Here is a 19,463-nt window from a genome sequence, read left to right as displayed (position 1 = left end):
TGTGAACATGGTGATGAACCTTCGGGTTCCATAAAATGCTGGGAAATTCTTGAGTAGCTGCAAAATTGGCAGCTCCTCCAGAAGGGCTCAGCTCCATGAGTAAGTAAGTAAGTATGGAAAAGGCAGAATTGTTGTGGCCACTTCTGATTTTAAATCATATTTTATGTGGATGTTGCAAGATATATTAAAAGTATCAATCATTCATTGTGTAAAACTTACATATTAAGTTGATTTACTGCATGCCGAAAGGAATGTTGCTTCTGATTTCTTGTGTGGTTCCAAAAAATATCTCAGCATTGAAGTCTGTGCAGCACACTTACATAATCTGAGAATTAATAATAAAAAGTATGTTATAGGTGCGCTTGAAAATTAGTGCTGTGTTTGGTTGCTTGATTATTTTCTGAATACTTTTAGTGAAAGTGTGATACTCAAAATACAAACAATAACATTTTCATAGTTTCTATATAGGTAGCAAAAGGTAAATATAAGATCTGTACATTCAATAATATAATGATATAGCGTTCACCTGAACGAATCTGATTGAGGTCTAAGAATGAGATCTGAGCATACTTCACAAAGCCTCCTTTCCCGTGGCATAGTGTTATATTCTTGCAGATGTTGTTGTCATGTTCTTTGTCTTCACTTGTTTCTACATTTTGTTTCTTCTGCTTGGTTTGTAATTGGCCCTTGAACTATTAAGTTAGGACGTGAATCAATAAGAATTGAATTGAATTCTCATCATTTGTATTAAACTTAATTCCGTTAAGGACCTTGTGTAATTACATGCTCTCTCTTGTGGAAAATTGTTTTTACCAAGATAATGTGTGCTGGAAAATAGCAGAACAAATAGATCCCTTGAAGTTGTGTGTTAACAGTGTATAGGTAAAAAGGTAAAGTTGTAACTGTGCTTAACTAATTAAACAATATGCCATGAAAACATGTAGGAGTGGATGTATGGATGTGTATTTTTAAATAATTCCAAGAAACCATAGCAGTGCACAGAATGTAAATAAATTAGGTTGTTCAGTTTGACATGCCTGTACTCTCAGATTTTGGATTGCTGTTTTGTTTTCATCATGAATTAAACATATCACTTATCCGACATAACTTAATACACCTTTGAACTTTTCACAAAATTCATTATTTACATGAACGGTAAAGTTAAACCTGAGCTTAATTAATTGAGCACCACACCATGAAGATGTATGGGGGAGTGGAGGTGTAGCTCCATCATTCTTAACCTCAGCACTAGATGCAGGTGAGTGGTCAGCTTCATGCCCCTGCCTCTCTACCACCAAGAAAGCAACCCTCAGTACCCATTGTATAAGGGACCGGATAGGTGCCGGAGCCAGTGTAGATGTTTTGGAGAAGAGAAAAATTCCTTGCTTCTGCTAGGAATCGAACTGAGACTTCTCGGCCATCCAGCCTGTAGACTAGTCATTATACCAAATGAGCTATCCCAGCTCCTATTCATTATGGATATTTCATTTATATTTAAGAATATTATCACATTCAACAGCTACAGATTTTTTTTAATGTGGTTATATAGGTTAGGTTAGTTTAATTCAGTTAAAATACAATATGTTACGTGTAAGTAAACTAAGTTAAGATAACCAAAACTAATATAACCAGTTACTAATTTTTGTATCTGTTAAATGTAATAATATTTTTAAGTATAGATGAAAATATCTGTATTAATACAGATTATAGTCATGATAGGTTAAAGCATCAAGTGATCAACCAAATGACACAGTTGCAAAAGTAATGCTGTTTCTTCATATTTAGGAGGTCTCAGGTGCGCATCTTACCCCAGATATCAGTAAATTGCAACTGAACATTCTGTTGTGGTTTCCTGTAGTCCCACCAGACTTGCGCCAGGATAATACCTCAAATTAGGATGTAACTCATTTTTCTGAAACCTTTCCAGTTCGTTATCATCTGTGCAGCTCATAGCTGTCATTTGCATGGAATGGNTGGTGAACTATTTCATCGCCCTTTGAAGTATTGTCCGGTGTTCCACAAGGATCTGTTCTTGGGCCTCTGCTTTTCAGTGTCTACATAAACAACTTGTGTGATTCAAGTTAAGCACTCCAGGTACCTACTCTTTGCAGAAGATATTAAAATTTACCGTGCTATTAGCTGTCCTGAAGATTGTAATCTTCTGCAATCTGATGTTGACAGTATACATAGCTGGTATTGCAGCGAATTATATGAAACTCAACGTTAACAAAACCAAAGTTATAACGTTCTCCAGGAAAACTAACTATTTGATATACGAATACAAACTTCATCATGTTATTATAACTCGAACATATTCAGTGAAAGACCTGGGTGTATACCTTGATTCTAAACTTCATTTTCATGATCATGTTAATTTTATATTTTCACATTGTATTAAGATGCTAGGTATAATTCGCAGTATCACCTTTAACTATTCAACCCTTGGTTGCATGTTCATATTTTACTTTATTTTAGTTAGATCTAAGGTTGAATACACTTCAGTAGTTTGGAATTCCATTACTTCAACTGATGCAAACAAACTAGAACGCATTCAGCAGAAATTTACGGCTCTCTGTTTTAAACGTTTTTTTCCTCAAGTAGATTACTGTTATGATTTTGCTTTAGAACAATTGAAATTGCACACCTTGGTAAAGAGGAGATATCATCTTGATGCGCTCTTCCTTATTCAACTTTATCGTGGTTCTATAATTTGCCTTTCTGCTTTGGAAATTGTTGGCCTTCAGGTCCCTGTTTGATATATCCGAGACTTTCCTATTTTCAATGTCTGTTCTGTTAGTAAAAATTCCCCCTCTGCTAGATGTGCTTCTGCTTATGTTGTCTGTAGGGACGTTGACATCTTTGGACCAAAAACTCCGTTGATGAAACATATCTTATACTGAATTAATTAAACTACTATTATCATCATTATTTTTTTTATTATTATTATTGCATGCTGCTCTATTTGAAACTCAAATTCTCACATTGTGGCTTTGTCTGTGTATGTTTGCTTCTGTATCTTTAGTCATGCTGTGTAAGGAATATAGACTATCATTTTTGTATTTTGTTTTTTAATTATTTTTGTGTATTTCTCTATTCATGCTAGCTTTGTAACTGGCCTCTGTGCTGTTAAGTGTACATGCAAATAAACATGAATTATCATCATCATCATAATCATCATCATCATCATCATCATCATTATTATTATTATTATTATGTGTTACAGCACAAGATGGATGCGATCAAAGTAGAACCTGCTTCAGATGAAGAGGCAGACACTGCATCTTCAGTGCATGATTTCTTACAAATTAATATAGAAAGTGAATATTCTGTGGCAGCAGAAGCAGAGACAAGTGAAGTAAAGGTATGCTCTGTTTTAAATGGATTCTTTTTTAGTATTGCTGCCTTTCTAAGCTAACATAACATCATTTAATTAAACTAAACCTAATCAATTTATGATTGTTTATTTAATTGCTACTGCAGATGAAGTCTTGGTAGATGTTATAAATGTCATGTTCTCAGTTCTAACAGAGTGAAAAGTCATCAGAAAGTAACCTCTGTTTATTTTAGTTAAGTAATGTAGGAGCTGGGGAGAGCTCACACACGCAAGGTAGCACCACATGACTCATTGTCTTGTAAACCTTCACATAACTGGTCATGTAGTGTCTGTTCTTGTCTCTGCAGAGTGAGTTATGGTGTGTCCTGTGATTGATAATCCCACCAGCTGTGAAATTCACGCTGTTATCAGCTTTCTTCATGCTAAAAACTTGAGTGCTGCAGAAAACCATCACGAATTATGTACGGCTTATGGCCAAAATATAATGAGTGAAGGAACTGTAAGACAATGGTGTTAGATATGTATATATAAAATATTTAATAATTTTATTTATTTAATTATTTTTTGGTCCAGTTCCCTGTCCTGTGTAGGTACAATAATAAAGAATCATCACTGACATACTAATTAGCTCTGTGTTGCAGGAGATGGCATGGGATGTTTCCCCAGTCAAGAATGAGTTCAAGGAAAGAGAGAGAGCAGGTACACTACAAGTATGTCTTGACAGGTAAATCTATTGGTGAAGCACATTTCTGCTGCTTGTGTATTGTTTCAGAATTAGTCATGTGGTTTCTCTTAGTGGGAAACCATGTAAATTCTTAACACTTTGCGGACCGCGCACGCATTAATACGTTTTTTGCTTTTAAACATGGCGGACCGGTCGCGTATTAATACGTTTTTAGAACACCGTAAGTTGCAACACACTATACATCACTTTGGCGCCACCTACATTGCACGCAATCGCCTGCAGATGCATGATAAGACTCTGGAATGTTTAGTTAACAGTCAGTAACTTGACCTCGCTGTTTACTTAACCGACTGTAAAGGAAAATGCTTTGCCTTCTTCAAGCTGTGTGTATCAGCCAGTGACTAGTGGGGAGAATGGATCAAGGACAAATTCTCCTCCGATGACCTAGCTGACCTGCCTTGTGAGACGCGTAGTAATGGATTGTCATTCAGACAGTGACAGTGACAGGGCGACAACAAAGAATTGTGGCCACAGACAGTAAAAGTGACAGTAGCTCTGACGATAATGCGGGTAATAACCTTGTGCGTAGTAACATTGCAGGGACAGCAAAAAATCTAAACCTTGATTCAAAATTGAAATACAAAGCATTTCTGATGAATGTGGCAGAGGCCTGGGCTACAGTCCAGATTGTGGCGGCAGAACCAGGGTCACACAAAGACTTAATACGACCGGGCCCTTCAACTCCCACCCCATGAAGGCCTCATGTGGACCCCCCAGGGCAACTCTCAAGTGATATGCCGAAAAATACCCTCATGAAAATTGTGAAGAGTGAACACCCTCATGAAAATTGTGAAGAGTGAACATTCCAAGGGGAAGAATCCTAGGCAATGCCGTGTTTGCACAGTTCACAAAAAAAGGAGTATGTCTACATTTGCAAGTTCCGTGTAATGCCACTTCACAAAGTGAACAGTGCACAAGTTAGGGTAGTATATTTAAAAATGCCGGTCCCCAGTGTGATTTAAATAGTTAAATCGCTGGTCCGCGAAGTGTTAAGAAAATGTTGTGTTCCATGTACAGTATTACTTGTGTTATTTCCAGACATGTTTTTCTTATTGTGAGGTATGGGTATTGCTGTAGGCATGTTTTTTTTTTTTTTTTTATAACAAACTTGAGTCACTATAGACAGGGTTTGGATCAGTAATTGGATTTATTGAACTCTTACAACTTGTAACTAGAAGTAAATTTTATACTGTCACTGTTCTACACACTTCACAAGTCACTTTAGGACACTCTAGGTCTTCTCAGTCTGTTACAGTCTTCACTAACTGTTGCTTGGTAGTGGCATTCAATGGTGGATGTTCCCCTTCCTCTGGGTTCCTTAACTTTCCCTGGCCTCAGCTACCAGCTTCTTACAGCAGCAGCTCACAACAACTGAACCCCACTCACTAACTGGCTCCTAACTTACCCTGCTTATAACATCACAGCAAGGACCACACAGAAAACACTGTTCCTCTGTTGCTGTTTATGGCCAATGTCTGTAGAGCTATTACTTAGCAATGAATGATGTACAGTTGCTTATTTTGTGGCCATTGCCTAGCAATGGTTCTACATGCCACAGTGTCTTCTGTCCACATATAATAATACATGTCGTGTGAATAGATTGTGATGAAATCTTGTGCTTGTTTATTTTATTCATTTTAGTTCCTTCTGGATGACATGAATACCTAAAGGCTTAGGTCTAATTTTAGATGTTTTTGGCTAGGTAATGAATTAGAAACATTTCAATTAAACGCTACAACTACTAGTAAGAGTAGTACCTTGTGTGCAGTTTGATTTAGGGCATATGCACCATTTAATATTGTAATAGATTTTGTGAATATACAGGCGTGAAGTTTCTTGTGTGCTGCATATTTTAGAAGCCTTGTTTTCTAAGAACAGAGACTTTAACCTTTAAACACTGGACTTTTGAAATGGTGGTAAGCTTGAGCTGGCCGGAGTTTATTTAAATGCCCACTGCTGGTGCACGTTTAAATGTCTGTTCCTGTTAGGGCACTTAAACAATTTTAAGCATTGTGTTTAAAATGCTGTTATTTAATACAATTTTTATGATAAATGGATGGAATTAACTTTGTTTGTATCACCAAAGAACATAGTGTCACATATTATAGAATAACTTTTGCAATTTTTTATACAAAGAGATACACTATTTTCAGTTTTTTCTTTTAATTTTGATGTGTACTATAAAAATGGTTTCCCATTTCTTCACAGAGTTGTTCTGCATTATAAAATCAGTCCTGCTTATAACAATTGTCATATTTTAGCAGTCCCTGGTGTCATAAAACAGATGGAAGCAATAAAATAGTTGGTCTTCTGCTGGCAAGTATCACGTCTTTCTTACACTCTTCAGATTTTTTAATCTTCTGACTAAAGGACAGAAGAATGAAAACATGGCTAATCAAGAAAAAGCTAGAGGGGTCCCTTCTTCAGCGCTAAGACCTTCCGTTGTAGCTGCAAGAGATTATTGCCCTTTCTGTGGTCGTAAACAGACAGCTGCATCGTGGCTGAGATACAGAGTGTGATCTGTTTTCTGTGCGTTCACAGTGAAATCGAATACTGTGGTTTCATTTCAGCCTATATATACATCAAGCAGATAACAAAAAATGTATGTATATTGAATTTTACTATATATTTTCAACACATTAATCTGCAGAGTCTGCAATAAAAGTACTGGCTCGTGGATGAGTTTGGGCATAACTCATACGTATACTCTTTTTTGTTGTTGTTCACATAGGTATCATTTTAATTCCTCTATTAGGAACATGGAGTGGACAAACGATTCCACGATTAACTTCATAAAAGCTTATGAAAAACACCCAGTGTTGTGGGATGCTACCCACTGTTTATATAAAGTGAAACCCAAAAAAACTGAAGCGTGGGATTCAATCGCAACGGAACTTAATGTAGTAGTGGCTGAATTGAAAAAGAAAATGAACAGTTTGTTAGCTACATACCGGAAAGTGCGTCAGAAGCTTACTGCTGCCGGAAAATCAGGATCTGGAGCTGATGAAATGGACGCCCCAAACTGGTTTGCATACAAAGCCTTCGCATTTCTTCACAACAGATATCAACCTCGGCGGACAATCAACACAGAAGTAAGTAAAACTAGTTTCATAGCCAACACTTGTAATTGACACAATATTTATTTTGGAAGAAAATCAAAGCAGAAAAAATGTTAACTCATTCACGAAACGTAGGTGTGTTCACGCCTGGAACATTTTAATTAGAGTTACAAAACTATTATAAAATAGAGGTAAAAACTCACATAAGTAGGTACTTGAAATGTACCTATGTAAATAGGTAGTTATTAGTACCTAGGTATCTGGTAATCGAATAATAAGAACAAATTCTTGAACAATTATTGATAATCAACTTGCCATGGCACTCTCCGATCTTTGGACATGAAATAAGCAGCAAATTCATCTCTAATGTCATTAGCAGTCTGAGTTGACCGTCGCGGAATGGTCGGTAATGGCGTAAATGTTTTAGCAGTCATGATCTCATTTCTCCATGTTCCACGGGTTACATGTCCATTCTCTTCATGATTGAGTGCTCCCCCAGGAGTATAAATTTGTCTGAAATCACAGCTTATCGCAAGAAATTATGCAGGTATATGCAAGCCATAATAACACTTTGGGCTTTCTCAGGCTGCAGTAATATAGGCTTTCTTAGTACTTGGAACATAGAAGAAAGTATTCTGAATGCATTTTCCACGATCCAACATTCTCTTGAAAGTCTGTAGTTGAAAATACGCTTACTTGATCCCTGGGTTGCTGTCCAGAATACAGCTTCATGATATGATTGTTGAGGGGAAACGCATCGTCTGCAATAGTGACATAGGGTACTCCTTTCTGTCTTCCTGGGAGGGTAAGAGTGTCCAGGAAAATGACTATACCATTCTCCATATTTTTAAAAAAAATTGTATTTTGAAAAACACCACCATCTGAAATTCAACCTTGGCAGCCCACATCAGTGTACATAAAACAGTAGTCAGCATCCACTAGACCAAAACGAACAATACTGAAAACGACTTGTAATTGAAAAAGTCGCTTCCAGAGTTAGCTGGGCATTGTACTGCGCAGTGTTTGCCATCCATTGCACCGACACAATGAGGAAAGTTCCATTTTCTCGTATTCTTCAGCTACCAGCAACCGCTCATCCTGTGTCTGTGGCATCAGCAAACAGTAAAAACTAATTATAACAATAAACAATAAAATGTAACAAAAATAATGAACATTCTACTGTATTCTAGTTTACTTATCTCCCTTGCTTTGTTATCAATTTTGTATTTTCGTTTTCCTAGTCCTACCTCTATTCTCTTCTGTTTTATTTTCCTTGCTTTCTTATTGTTTACATCAGTCTATGTTCCTTGCTTTATTTCAGGACGGAGGAGAAGCATCTGACTCCCAACTTGAAGAGGCTGTGAGCATGTGTAGCGATGAAGGTGATCTTGTTAGTAACCAAGAAACAGATCATGCACAAACACAAGTCAACAAAGCACCACCTACACGAAACGAAAACAAGGTATTTGTTTCACCCAGAAAAATTCCGCGAAAAAGTGCTAACACTGAAGATCCCCGAATAGGAGAGGCGTACACTGCCCTACAAGCCGCTATTGCTAAAAAAAGAGATGAATTTGACGCCTATGGAGAGTACATAGCGAATGTTCTGCGATCAATGGATAAACCAACACGTGCTTTTGTTAAAAAAGAGTTCTCAGACATAATTTTCAAAGCAGAAAGCGGCATTTATACATCCCCTTCTGCAATAACACAATTATCTGGAACCTCGTGTGACTATTCAAGATCAAGCTCGAGCAATAGTAACTGTAGTTACTCGTCGATCATGCCATCTCCTCCACAACCAATCGCTATCAGCACTCAACATGCAGAGACCAACCAACAGCGAACTTCTCAACAGACATCTGTTTCTGCTCCTGATGGTATCAGACATGCCAGTTCACAGTTGCTTGATTTCCTTCATTTAGAATGAATTCTTTTGTTCAAATTTGATTTGTTTCGCTCATTTGACTGTTAATTTTTTCTACCTTATATGTTTTGAAATCCTATTGTAGGTTCTGTCATTGATATCGCTGAATGTTTTGTAATTATTTTTATTGCTTCGACCACAATATGAATAAAGAATAAAGAAACGTGCATTATTACACATTAACTTACCTTTACAAACTCCTTCAAACTGTCAAGAAGTGCTGCACATACTTCAGGAAAAATGTTTGATATCACTTGCGTGGAGACTTTAAATAAAAAAACTGAGACTGGAGTAGGAATCGCCACTTGCTAGGTATCTGAGTGTAACTGCCAACCGCTCTGCAACTGGAATAGCTTTTCGAACTGTGCTGACAGCCTTTGTCAGCCTTCCCACCACAGCGGCCCGGGTTCGATCCCGGGTCTCGTCAAGTGGGATTTGTGGTGGACAAAGTGGCACTGGGGCGGGTTTTCTCCGAGTACTTCGGTTTCCCCTGGGAATCTTCATTCCACCAAATTCTTCATCATAATCACCCAGGGCAGGCTACAATAGGCCAATCAGTGGCGGCCGTGCCGAGTGAACCCAGTTGGACTCCACCCACCAAGTGAATTAAAAAAAATTACATGTCGCCAGTTGCTCAGCTACTTAAGCACTTCCCAGCATTTTATGGAACCTAAGGGTTTATTACAGTGTTTGCAAGTGCCCTAAACTGTTCCCTATCCTGAGCCAGCTTGATCAAGTCCTCACCATCCCATCCTATCTCTCTAAGACCAATTGACATGGACTACTAACCTACAACTTGGCCTTCCTAGTGGTGTCTTTCCTTCTGGTTTTCCCACCAATGTGTTATATACATTTCCCTTCTTCCCTATTCATGCTGCATTCCCTGCCCATCTTATCCTCCTTGGCTTGATCATTCTAATTATATTTGGCGAAGAGTGCAAGTTGTGATGCTCCTCTTTATGTAGTTTTCTCTAACCTCCCATCACTACTGCTCTCTTTGGTCAAAATATTCTCCTCAGACCACTGTTCTGAGCGCCCCTAGTCTGTTTGAAGTGGCAAATTTTACCCTGTGCTTAACTAATTAAGCACTACGCCATGGAGGCATATGGGGAAGTGGATGTATATATCAACATTTTCTTGACCTCAGCACCAGCTTGAGATGAGTGGTCAGCTTCACGTCCTGGACACTTTACACCCGGGAAAGAGCCCCCAGTACCCATTGGATAGGAGTTTGGGTTGACCCCAGAGTTGGTCTGGACGATGTGGAGACGAGAAAATTATTGACCCTACCAGAGCTCAAACTCCAACACCTTGGTCGTCCAGCCTGTGGCCAGTTGCTATACAGGCTATGCTATCCCGGGCCCTTAGTCTGTGTACCTCCATTAACATCTGAGACAAAACTTCACACCCCACACAAAACCACAGGCAAAATAGTTTTGTATCTTCCAATTTTTGTTTTTAAACAACAGATGAGAAGACAAAAGGTTCTGAACTGAATGGTAGCAAGCATTACCCAAATTTAATCTCCTCTTAATTTCCCCCTGAATTAAGAGGATTTTTGCATACAGCTGAGCCGTTAATACCTGATCCTAGACCTTTTGATGTTGAGAGTGCTATTGCAAAATTGAAAAGGTTCAAATCGCCAGGTAGTGATCAAATTCCGGTGGAAAGTATTCTAGCAGGAGGCGAAATATTACATTCTAAGATCCATAAGCTAATTACTCCTATTTGGCATAATGAAAAATTGCTTAATCGATGGAAGTAGTCTATTATTGTACCAATTCACAAGAATGGCGATAAAACTGACTGTAGTAATTATTGGGGGATATCACTGCTATCAACTTCATACAAAATATTATCCAATATTCTTCCATCAAGGTTAAGTCCATACATAGATACAGCATTGTTTTACAGTTCCTACACTCATTACATTTTGGCCGTAAATCTCGCATAATTCACAATGGATTTCCATATCAGTCATGTTTTTAGCATGAAGCAAGTGGATATCAGTGCGAATTTCACAGCTGGGAGGTTTATCAATCACAGGACACCTCACAACTCACTCTGTAGAGACAAGAACAAACACTAGGTGACCAGTTATGTGATGGTTTACAAAGCAATGAGTCATGTGATGCTACCTCACATGCGTGAGATCACCCCCACTCCTACATTAGCTGCCTCAAATAAATGGGTACATTCTGAGTAGCCTTGTTATGTTATTGTCTCAGTGTCACTTCATAACTCAGCATTTAGTGTTGTTTCATTTTACAATCCTATCCACTATTAACTGAAAACCTATGCAGCCTTACAGATGCATAATTTTATTTAATTTTGTTATTTGTTAAACAGTGGCAGTGCAGCTTAACTTTTATTCATTCACATGCTGATGGACAAACAGGCATGCATGCACTCAAGGACGCATGTGTTCACTATTTCTGTTCCTCCTCTTCCTGTCTGTTACCCCTCTCACACCAAGCCACTTAACATCTCATTGGACTGGGGCTTCAAACTCATTTCTCTTCCTACTAAGACTTATGTTGTTTCCTCTCATTTTCCAGAATATTTTGAATGAACTGCAACCTGTACATGGTGAAGAATGGCAACAAGTCATTCTGTTATCTGAATTATCTGAAGATTCATCAGTGCATGCATAGTGGGGAATGACCATCCTGCTGTGGCACCTGTAAGAAGTAATTCAGTCATCTGGGTAGCCTGAGGGTACATGAACACATACATAGCAGGGAATGGCCATTCTGCTGTGGTGTATGTAATAGTTCACTGAGAGTTCACAGTAATCTGAAGTGAGGCCAACTCATATATACCAGGGAACAGTCATTTAGCTGTAATATGTAAGAAGTCATTCATTCTGAAAAGTAACATGAAGTCACATATTTGGGTACATGTTGATGTGTATAATAAATCATACAGCTGTAGAGATGGGTTTAGACTAAAGAAACAATATGTGACTTGTGCCCCGCAGTTACAGCCACATTGTTTACATTCACTCCATTTCTCTCGCACGCCTTACAAGAACTGGACAGGAATGCACATGATGTGTCCACACTGACATGTTCAGCACTGGTAGCATTAGCAACTCTTCCAGCAGCTGTAGCTAACATCCAAAAATGTTGCTTGCTGTAAGTCACATGGAATTACTCTGTGTTGCATGTTTGTAGAATGTTACAAAATACTGCAGTTGCTAACCTCTCTGACTGACATGGGAAATGACCTGAGTCCTATGGTACAAAATGTCAGTGCATATTTTTATCTTTTTAATTGTAACTGCTGAATGTGTACAATGCCTTGTCTCATTTAGAGTAAATTGACATTACATTCTCCCATATTTATAATTACTTCATCTGTGAACTGGAACTGATCAACAGGTTGTAAACATAATTCTGCAGTATCATGTCATTTTTTGTATGTTATCTATGCACTTTTGCCATCTGCTCTGAGTATGTTTGCTGATCAGTTAGTTATGAATCGATATATCATTAGTATTGAGTATATTGAGATAATTCATGGATTGTTAAAGTGAACATAAATTGTGATTTATTGACCATTACAGGCAAAATATTTTGTGGGATACTTGATACATTAATGACAAAAATGCAAAGTAAAATTTATCCTTGTAATTATTTGGTCTGGATGCTGTGAGAAAAATATTGGTACCTCCAGACAGTGTATACCCCCTCTCCAAGAGGTAAAGTGTCATAGTATAGTTGTTAGCTCTCTATATCTGGAGGGTGTTCAGTTTGATTCTTAATTCAGAGGCCAGTTATCACAAATTTCAATGTTTTCAGTGCCTCCATCCCATAAGTGCTTCCTTCCACATCATAATCATTCACAATCATCTCCCCCATTAAGATTAAGGTCTTGTGGGATGTGACACCATGTAATTTGGTTGGTAGGTACCACTTGTAACCTGGAGGTGGAGGCAAGTTTCCTCTGAAGTGTTGGTACTCACCTGTAAAACTACAGTTTCACATCTGCACTGCTGTGAGGACCTCACATCGTCTGTGTGTCCATCCCACCATCTCTTGCAAACAGTGCTTCATAGGGAAAAACAATATAACAAAATAACAAAAATAGTTTCTCGAATTTTAGTGCAGATTTTTATGTACAGGAATGTTAGTAATTGTATAAATTAAGAAATAAGCAGCCATATAATTAGTTAAGAATGACCTCTTTACAGAGTAATTCATAAGAATCAATTTTAAAAACTGTTATCATTTGAAATATAAATCAATATTATCTCCTTGGGTTCATGCTGACAGAATTGCAATACCGTGAGCATGTGCGCTGACAGAGGAGTCAGATGCTCATCTTGTCAAGCAGAGTGCCCCATTACATATCAGTTCACATAGCTGTGGTGTCTAGAAAATTTCTTTAGTACATATCTGCCATCTGTCCAGTCATTTTTATATTTCCTAATGCCATAAAAAAGTGCTTTTTGAGAAGATGATAGTTCCTCAGCCATTCCTGAAGTTCTGTGCCTGTCATGGAACCCAAAATTTCAATACCAAGCTTACAATGCCAATCACTGGTCTCTATCCAAAGCCACAAGACTCCAGTCCACATCTACACACAACCTATTCCTTTTAGATCAGTTTTAATATTATCCTTTCATCTATGCCTAGAATTCCAAGAGGGCCCTTCTTCTCTTCAAATTTTCCAACAAAAACTAAGTATGCATTTTTCATCTCTGACTTGCCCTCTTCATCTCATCTTCCTTAATTTAATCACCATAATGAAGTTAGATGAAGATACAAATTATGAAGCTTTTTACTTTCTCCTGTTTAGGTTCAAATATTGTTCAATTGTACTGTACTGTAAAATTTTGTCAAAAGTCATTAAAGAAGCCAAACAGAATAACTATAACAGCCAAATTCTAAAATCAAACAATAAAATTAAAACCACCTGGGATATTGTGAAAGTTGAATCAGGAAAGAAATCTGTTAATGAAGACGTACAAAGTTTGAATATTGAAGGGAAGTCCACTAACAATCCACAAGCTATCGCAAGTGCATTTAATGAATATTTCCTTTCATTAGCTGAGAAAACATATTCCAATAATAATAATAATAATAATACAATATACTATCTGTCACGTGCCTTTAACAATTCATTTCCAAATATAAATCTCAAATTCTCAACAAGGAAGGAAATTGAAAACATTATTAAATCCCTTAAGCCCAAAAATTCACATGGATATGATGAAATCTCTACCAAATTACTTAAAGCAAGCTCTGTTTACATCAGTTCACCCTTGAATCATCTATGTAATAAATCTTTATCATCAGGTACTTTTCCTCAACGCTTAAAATACGCTATAATGAAACCACTTTTTAAAAAAGGAGAGAGAAAATGCATCTCTAATTACAGACCAATATCCATATTGACTTCATTCTCAAAAGTCTTTGAAAAAGTTATGTATAATAGACTACTTGAACACTTAAATTCTAACAACATATTAGTCAAAGAGCAATTTGGATTTAGGAAAGACCTAACAACAGAAAAAGCAACCTATGAACTAACTAACGATATTTTAAGTGCTCTCAATGACAGATTAATTGTGGGAGGGATTTTCTGTGATCTAGCAAAAGCTTTCGATTGTGTTAATCATGATATCTTACTATCGAAATTAAATTTCTATGGAATAACTGGCAAAGCTAATGAATGGATCAAATCATACCTCAAAAACAGGTATCAAAGAGTTGAAATAAATAATAAAAACTCCAGTCATAATGCATTTTCAAACTGGGGAATTATAAAGCACGGTGTTCCACAAGGATCAATTTTAGGTCCCTTACTTTTTCTTCTCTACATAAATGATCTATCTAAAACCATCAACAATAAATCTAAACCAATTCTATATGCAGATGACACTAGTATAATATTTAAGAACTCTAAATTTGAAAACTTTAAAAATGACATAAATATTGTATTTGAAGCCTTAAACAGATGGTTCGAAGCCAATTTACTCTCATTAAATTTTGATAAAACCCATTACATATCATTCACAACTAAAAACAACCACCAAATTGATCTGGACATCAGTTATGCCAACAAATTAATCTGTAAAGTACTTGATACAAAATTCCTTGGAATACATGTAGACAGTACACTGTCTTGGAAAATACATATTGAACAAATTATACCTAAATTAAATGCAGCTTGCTATGCGATGAGATCAATTAAGCCTTTTATGTCACAGGAAACATTGAAGATGGTTTACCATGCCTACTTTCATTCTATTATGAACTATGGATTAATATTTTGGGGGAACTCTTCACATAGTGTAATAATTTTTAAAATACAAAAGAATATAATTAGAATCATTACAGGATGTAGAAGTAGAGATTCATGTAGAGAATTATTTAAGAAATTAAAAATTCTACCTCTTCAATCGCAATACATATTATCGCTTCTCTTATTTGTTGTTTACAACAAAGATAAATTCAAATTAAATTCTGATGTCTATAACATGAATACTAGACAAAAATATAACTTCCACCTACCCTCATCAACTTTATCAGTATATCAAAAAGGAGTCTACTTTACTGGCATAAAAGTGTTCAACAATCTGCCACAAAGTATTAAAAACTTGGGCAATGATACTAAAAAGTTTAAATCAGAGTTAAAGAATTATCTACATGCTCATTCCTTCTACTCTTTAGATGAATACTTCAATGTAAATAGAGAATGATGTAAAATTAAGTTATATTAATTTTTAAGCTAAAATTGCCTGTACTTATGTATGTAACCTTTTGACATGTTCTGTATCCAAAGGTACTAACCTGCTTAGGATTTATAGAATGTAAATAAATTCAATTCAATTCAATTCAATAATGAAGTTAGATGAAGATACAAATTATGAAGCTTTTTACTTTCTCCTGTTTAGGTTCAAATATTGTTCAATTCCTGTATTCACTCACTCACTCACGGAGCTTGATAAGCTGCCAATTGTACAGCTACTTAAGAACTTCCCAGCATTTTATGGAATCCAAAGGTTCATGCACCTATTCAAAATGTTGTGGGAATCTGCAAGCAGATCACTATGATCCTTCACTAAATTACTTCTAGGTTGGTAACCCCTCTTACAGTCATTTATTCCTCTATATGAGTACATGCCTCTCATGTTCTTGTTCTTACTGTTCATTGCAAGCTCATCAATTTTGTCTTTCAGATATTCCCTCTTCTTATTCCTGAAATGCCTGCTGGTTTCATGTCTTATATTTTTCAGATTATCCACATTTATTTTGCTTGGATCCTGTAAACATAACAGTTTGACCTGTTTCCTTTGGTCTAATAATTTTGAGCATCCTTCACTGAACCATGCCTTATGCTTCTTCAGTTCATAATAACCTGCACTCTTTTTGACAGACATTTTGGTATTCTCTCTAACAATTTCCCAAGCTCTATTAACATCCACCTCTGTGTCTAAGTTTCCAAAGCCGTGAACTTATTTGAGATTGCAGCAAGATACTGCTCCTTATCCTCTACCTCATTTATTTTCTTGAGATTGAACCTCTCCATATGAACTCTTTGTGTTGTTTGTTTGCTCACTGCCAGTCTTTCCCTAACCTTTGCCACCACCAGGTAGTGGTCAGTATCACAATCTGCTGCCCAAAATTATCGGACATCAAGTATATTTGAATGCTGTCTCCTGTCTATCAAAATATTGTCAATTTGGTTGTGCATCCTCTCATCAGGAGATGTCCAAGTAAATTTATGAATGTTACAATATGGGGACATCATGCTTTTGACAGTAAGATTTTTGGATGTGGCAAAGTTTACTGCTCTAACTCCATTATCATTAATAATTACATGACATTGTATTATTGTTGTGCTTTCACACATCTTGACCAAGGAGCCATAGCTATTCTCCTTTGCTTGGGGGGGGGGGTGTTATTGTCAGATATCCAGACCATAAAACACAGCAGATAGCAACATGCTGTGAAAAGACAACATACAGATTTTTCTGAATGCACTTTGATCACTACTGCAAATGGTGCACACAGCTGCTTATGCAATTCCTTGTACATATGTAGACCGACTGCTGTTAACTTTGGGTGCAGCAAACATGGCAGGCTGGGAGGTAAGCCAGCATTCAGTTGCTGGAAGTGAAAGTACTAAAAGGATACAAAAATAAACATTATAATAGTTGCAGTGTTTATAATTTATTAATAAATACATTTTAAAATTTACAGTACCTTTGTTCTGGTTAATTTATTTGAAATCATATTCTACTGATGACTGTCCAGTCTTTGTGACTTGTAAAGTTATTAATATTAGCTTCTGAAAGCCGCTGCAGCTTCATACATACCTGAATATTTATTTTACAAATGGCGATGTGTGTAAGTACTGCAAAAGAATCAGAACATAAAGTTTAAAGTGATGCACAACTTCCACAAACTGTCTTCTGAACAAGTATAAATGTAGATACTTAAAGAGAATACAAAGTTTAATTCATCATATAAGACAAAATATTTCATTTAAAATTATATGTTGTCAACTTACGACCGACTTCCGTTCTGACTGACAGGTCGTAAGTCGATCTGGTCGTATGTTGGCCATATATTTATTAATAGTAATTTTTAACCTTTCTAATCTTTTTATCGTCTTTATAATTTATTTTTAAGAACTTTTACATTTTAATCATCTTTTATTTTTCATTTCTTTGTGGTCGTAAGTCGACGACCAAGTGTATATTGTAATCCCATGTAGATACTTTATATGTGTGTAGAAAGGAAAACTCACAATCCTAAATATAGTTCTTTAAAATTTGTTTTTGCCAACCTGAAATGATCATTATTTCTGTTACAAAATTTCATTGTGTCAGACCCACAGGTGAATGAAAGAAGTGGATTTGTGTGCAAGGAGAAGCTCCCGATACTTCCTCCATCTACAGGTTATTACAGGGAGCCACACTACAGAAAGTGGCATTTATGGTAGAAATGTTTTTATAAACTTTATAGACTGCATCCTGTTGTGTATATAATATTTAATTGCTTCTATTGTGACTGCCAACATAACAAATAATGTGGGAATATCTTCAATAAAGACAATAGGTGTTGGTATATCTTACGTCTTTAATATAAATGTAAGTGTGCCACATGTTTCGACCATATAATTAAGTCATCATCAGGCACTTATGAACATAACTCAAGTGATTAAAATGTTAGTTACAAACATATGAACACACATCAATTTGCACCAGAAAAAAAGATAATGCTATTATTAACAAAATACTTATCAATAATGGCTATCAACAACAGATAACGCATCATAAGCAACTGTCACATATCATAGGCCAGATACCAGGATCATCATCAAACTATTCCATAACACTAATTTAAAAATAGCTACTAGCTAATAGCAAAACTACTAATTCAACAAAAAACCATCTGAAACCAAATAACCAATACGTACAGCAAAAACAGAGTATACCAACTAAGATGCAACAAATCCCCTATGAAATACATAGGACAGACTGGATGTACATTTAAAGTCCACTTTAGACAACACATCCAAGATATAAGAACCAGCAGACACAACTCGAAATTTGTAAAACACATACTAGATATTGGATATTCATATAACACAATGGACCAAACTATGAAAATCGAAAAAAGGATATAAATTAAACACTCTCAAATGATTTGAAATATACATTTTAAGTAAGATACACATATTTATTACAAACATAACACATAATAGATTATATCAATTATATATCGCCCTTTTCCTCTATTACAGCTAAGCTTCAATGATAATCTAGGATAACAGCGAGAAGTGTAAGAAATAACAACCAGATTTCATACCATGCAACAGGTAAATGTCCCCCCCTCATTTTTTCTAACAGTATTAAACTATAACATATATAATTTCAGTATATGCGATCTGCATGACAATAAGCAGAAAAATAACACAGAACAGTTGAAGACAGCATATGACCAAGCGCAGCATGTATGACACAAACTCCATCCTAAGTGCAACAATTTATGGTAGTTCTTTCATCTTCTTTTCTTCTACACTACATGTTTTGGCTGTAAATGGCCATCATCAGGTGTATACTCTCACGTAGTTGCTACACTGCACGTAGTTTAAAATTTAAGGAATATAATATTGTAAGCACAGCATCTAACCTGAGTTTTAAATATAAAATACAATTAATTTTTATGCCATTTATATTTTTAATATCTCTATTTTCATATTTTTATTTTATCTTTGTTGTTAATCATAATAATGAATTGTATACTAAACTGTAGATATATATACTTAATATATATATAATATATTGTCGCGTATTGGGCGTATAACGCGACAAATAACTTCACGCCGTATTTTATATAGCGAATTTAATTTCACATTCGCACCTACAATCACCCAAAT

General features: G+C 36.1%; 2 protein-coding genes across 5 annotated transcripts in view; one reads left to right on the top strand and one right to left on the bottom strand.

Annotated features, from left to right (window-relative positions):
- Positions 1-9,232, top strand: part of LOC111871010 — a 12,220-nt gene extending 2,988 nt beyond the window's left edge. For 3 of the 4 annotated variants that reach the window (XM_023863722.2, XM_023863758.2, XM_023863750.2), the window contains exons 2-5: positions 3,224-3,361; positions 3,976-4,058; positions 6,811-7,171; positions 8,460-9,232. In XM_023863722.2, coding sequence (XP_023719490.1) covers positions 3,224-3,361; positions 3,976-4,058; positions 6,811-7,171; positions 8,460-9,068 — 1,191 coding nt within the window. In that variant the 3' untranslated portion in view covers positions 9,069-9,232. The remainder of the gene's footprint in view (positions 1-3,223; positions 3,362-3,975; positions 4,059-6,810; positions 7,172-8,459) is intronic. The other variant, XM_023863741.2, reaches the window with a different exon arrangement.
- A 7,598-nt stretch (positions 9,233-16,830) lies between these two features.
- The window catches only part of LOC111870922 (vacuolar protein sorting-associated protein 13D), a 232,195-nt gene continuing 229,562 nt past the window's right edge, over positions 16,831-19,463 (bottom strand). Inside the window, exon 70 of the mRNA XM_023863598.2 lies at positions 16,831-17,432. The gene's annotated coding sequence lies outside the window, so the exon portion shown is untranslated. The remainder of the gene's footprint in view (positions 17,433-19,463) is intronic.

Source organism: Cryptotermes secundus, unplaced genomic scaffold (genome assembly GCF_002891405.2).
Source record: "Cryptotermes secundus unplaced genomic scaffold, Csec_1.0 scaffold101, whole genome shotgun sequence".
NCBI classification, from domain to species: domain Eukaryota; kingdom Metazoa; phylum Arthropoda; class Insecta; order Blattodea; family Kalotermitidae; genus Cryptotermes; species Cryptotermes secundus.
This window is presented reverse-complemented; position numbering and strand designations above follow the sequence as displayed.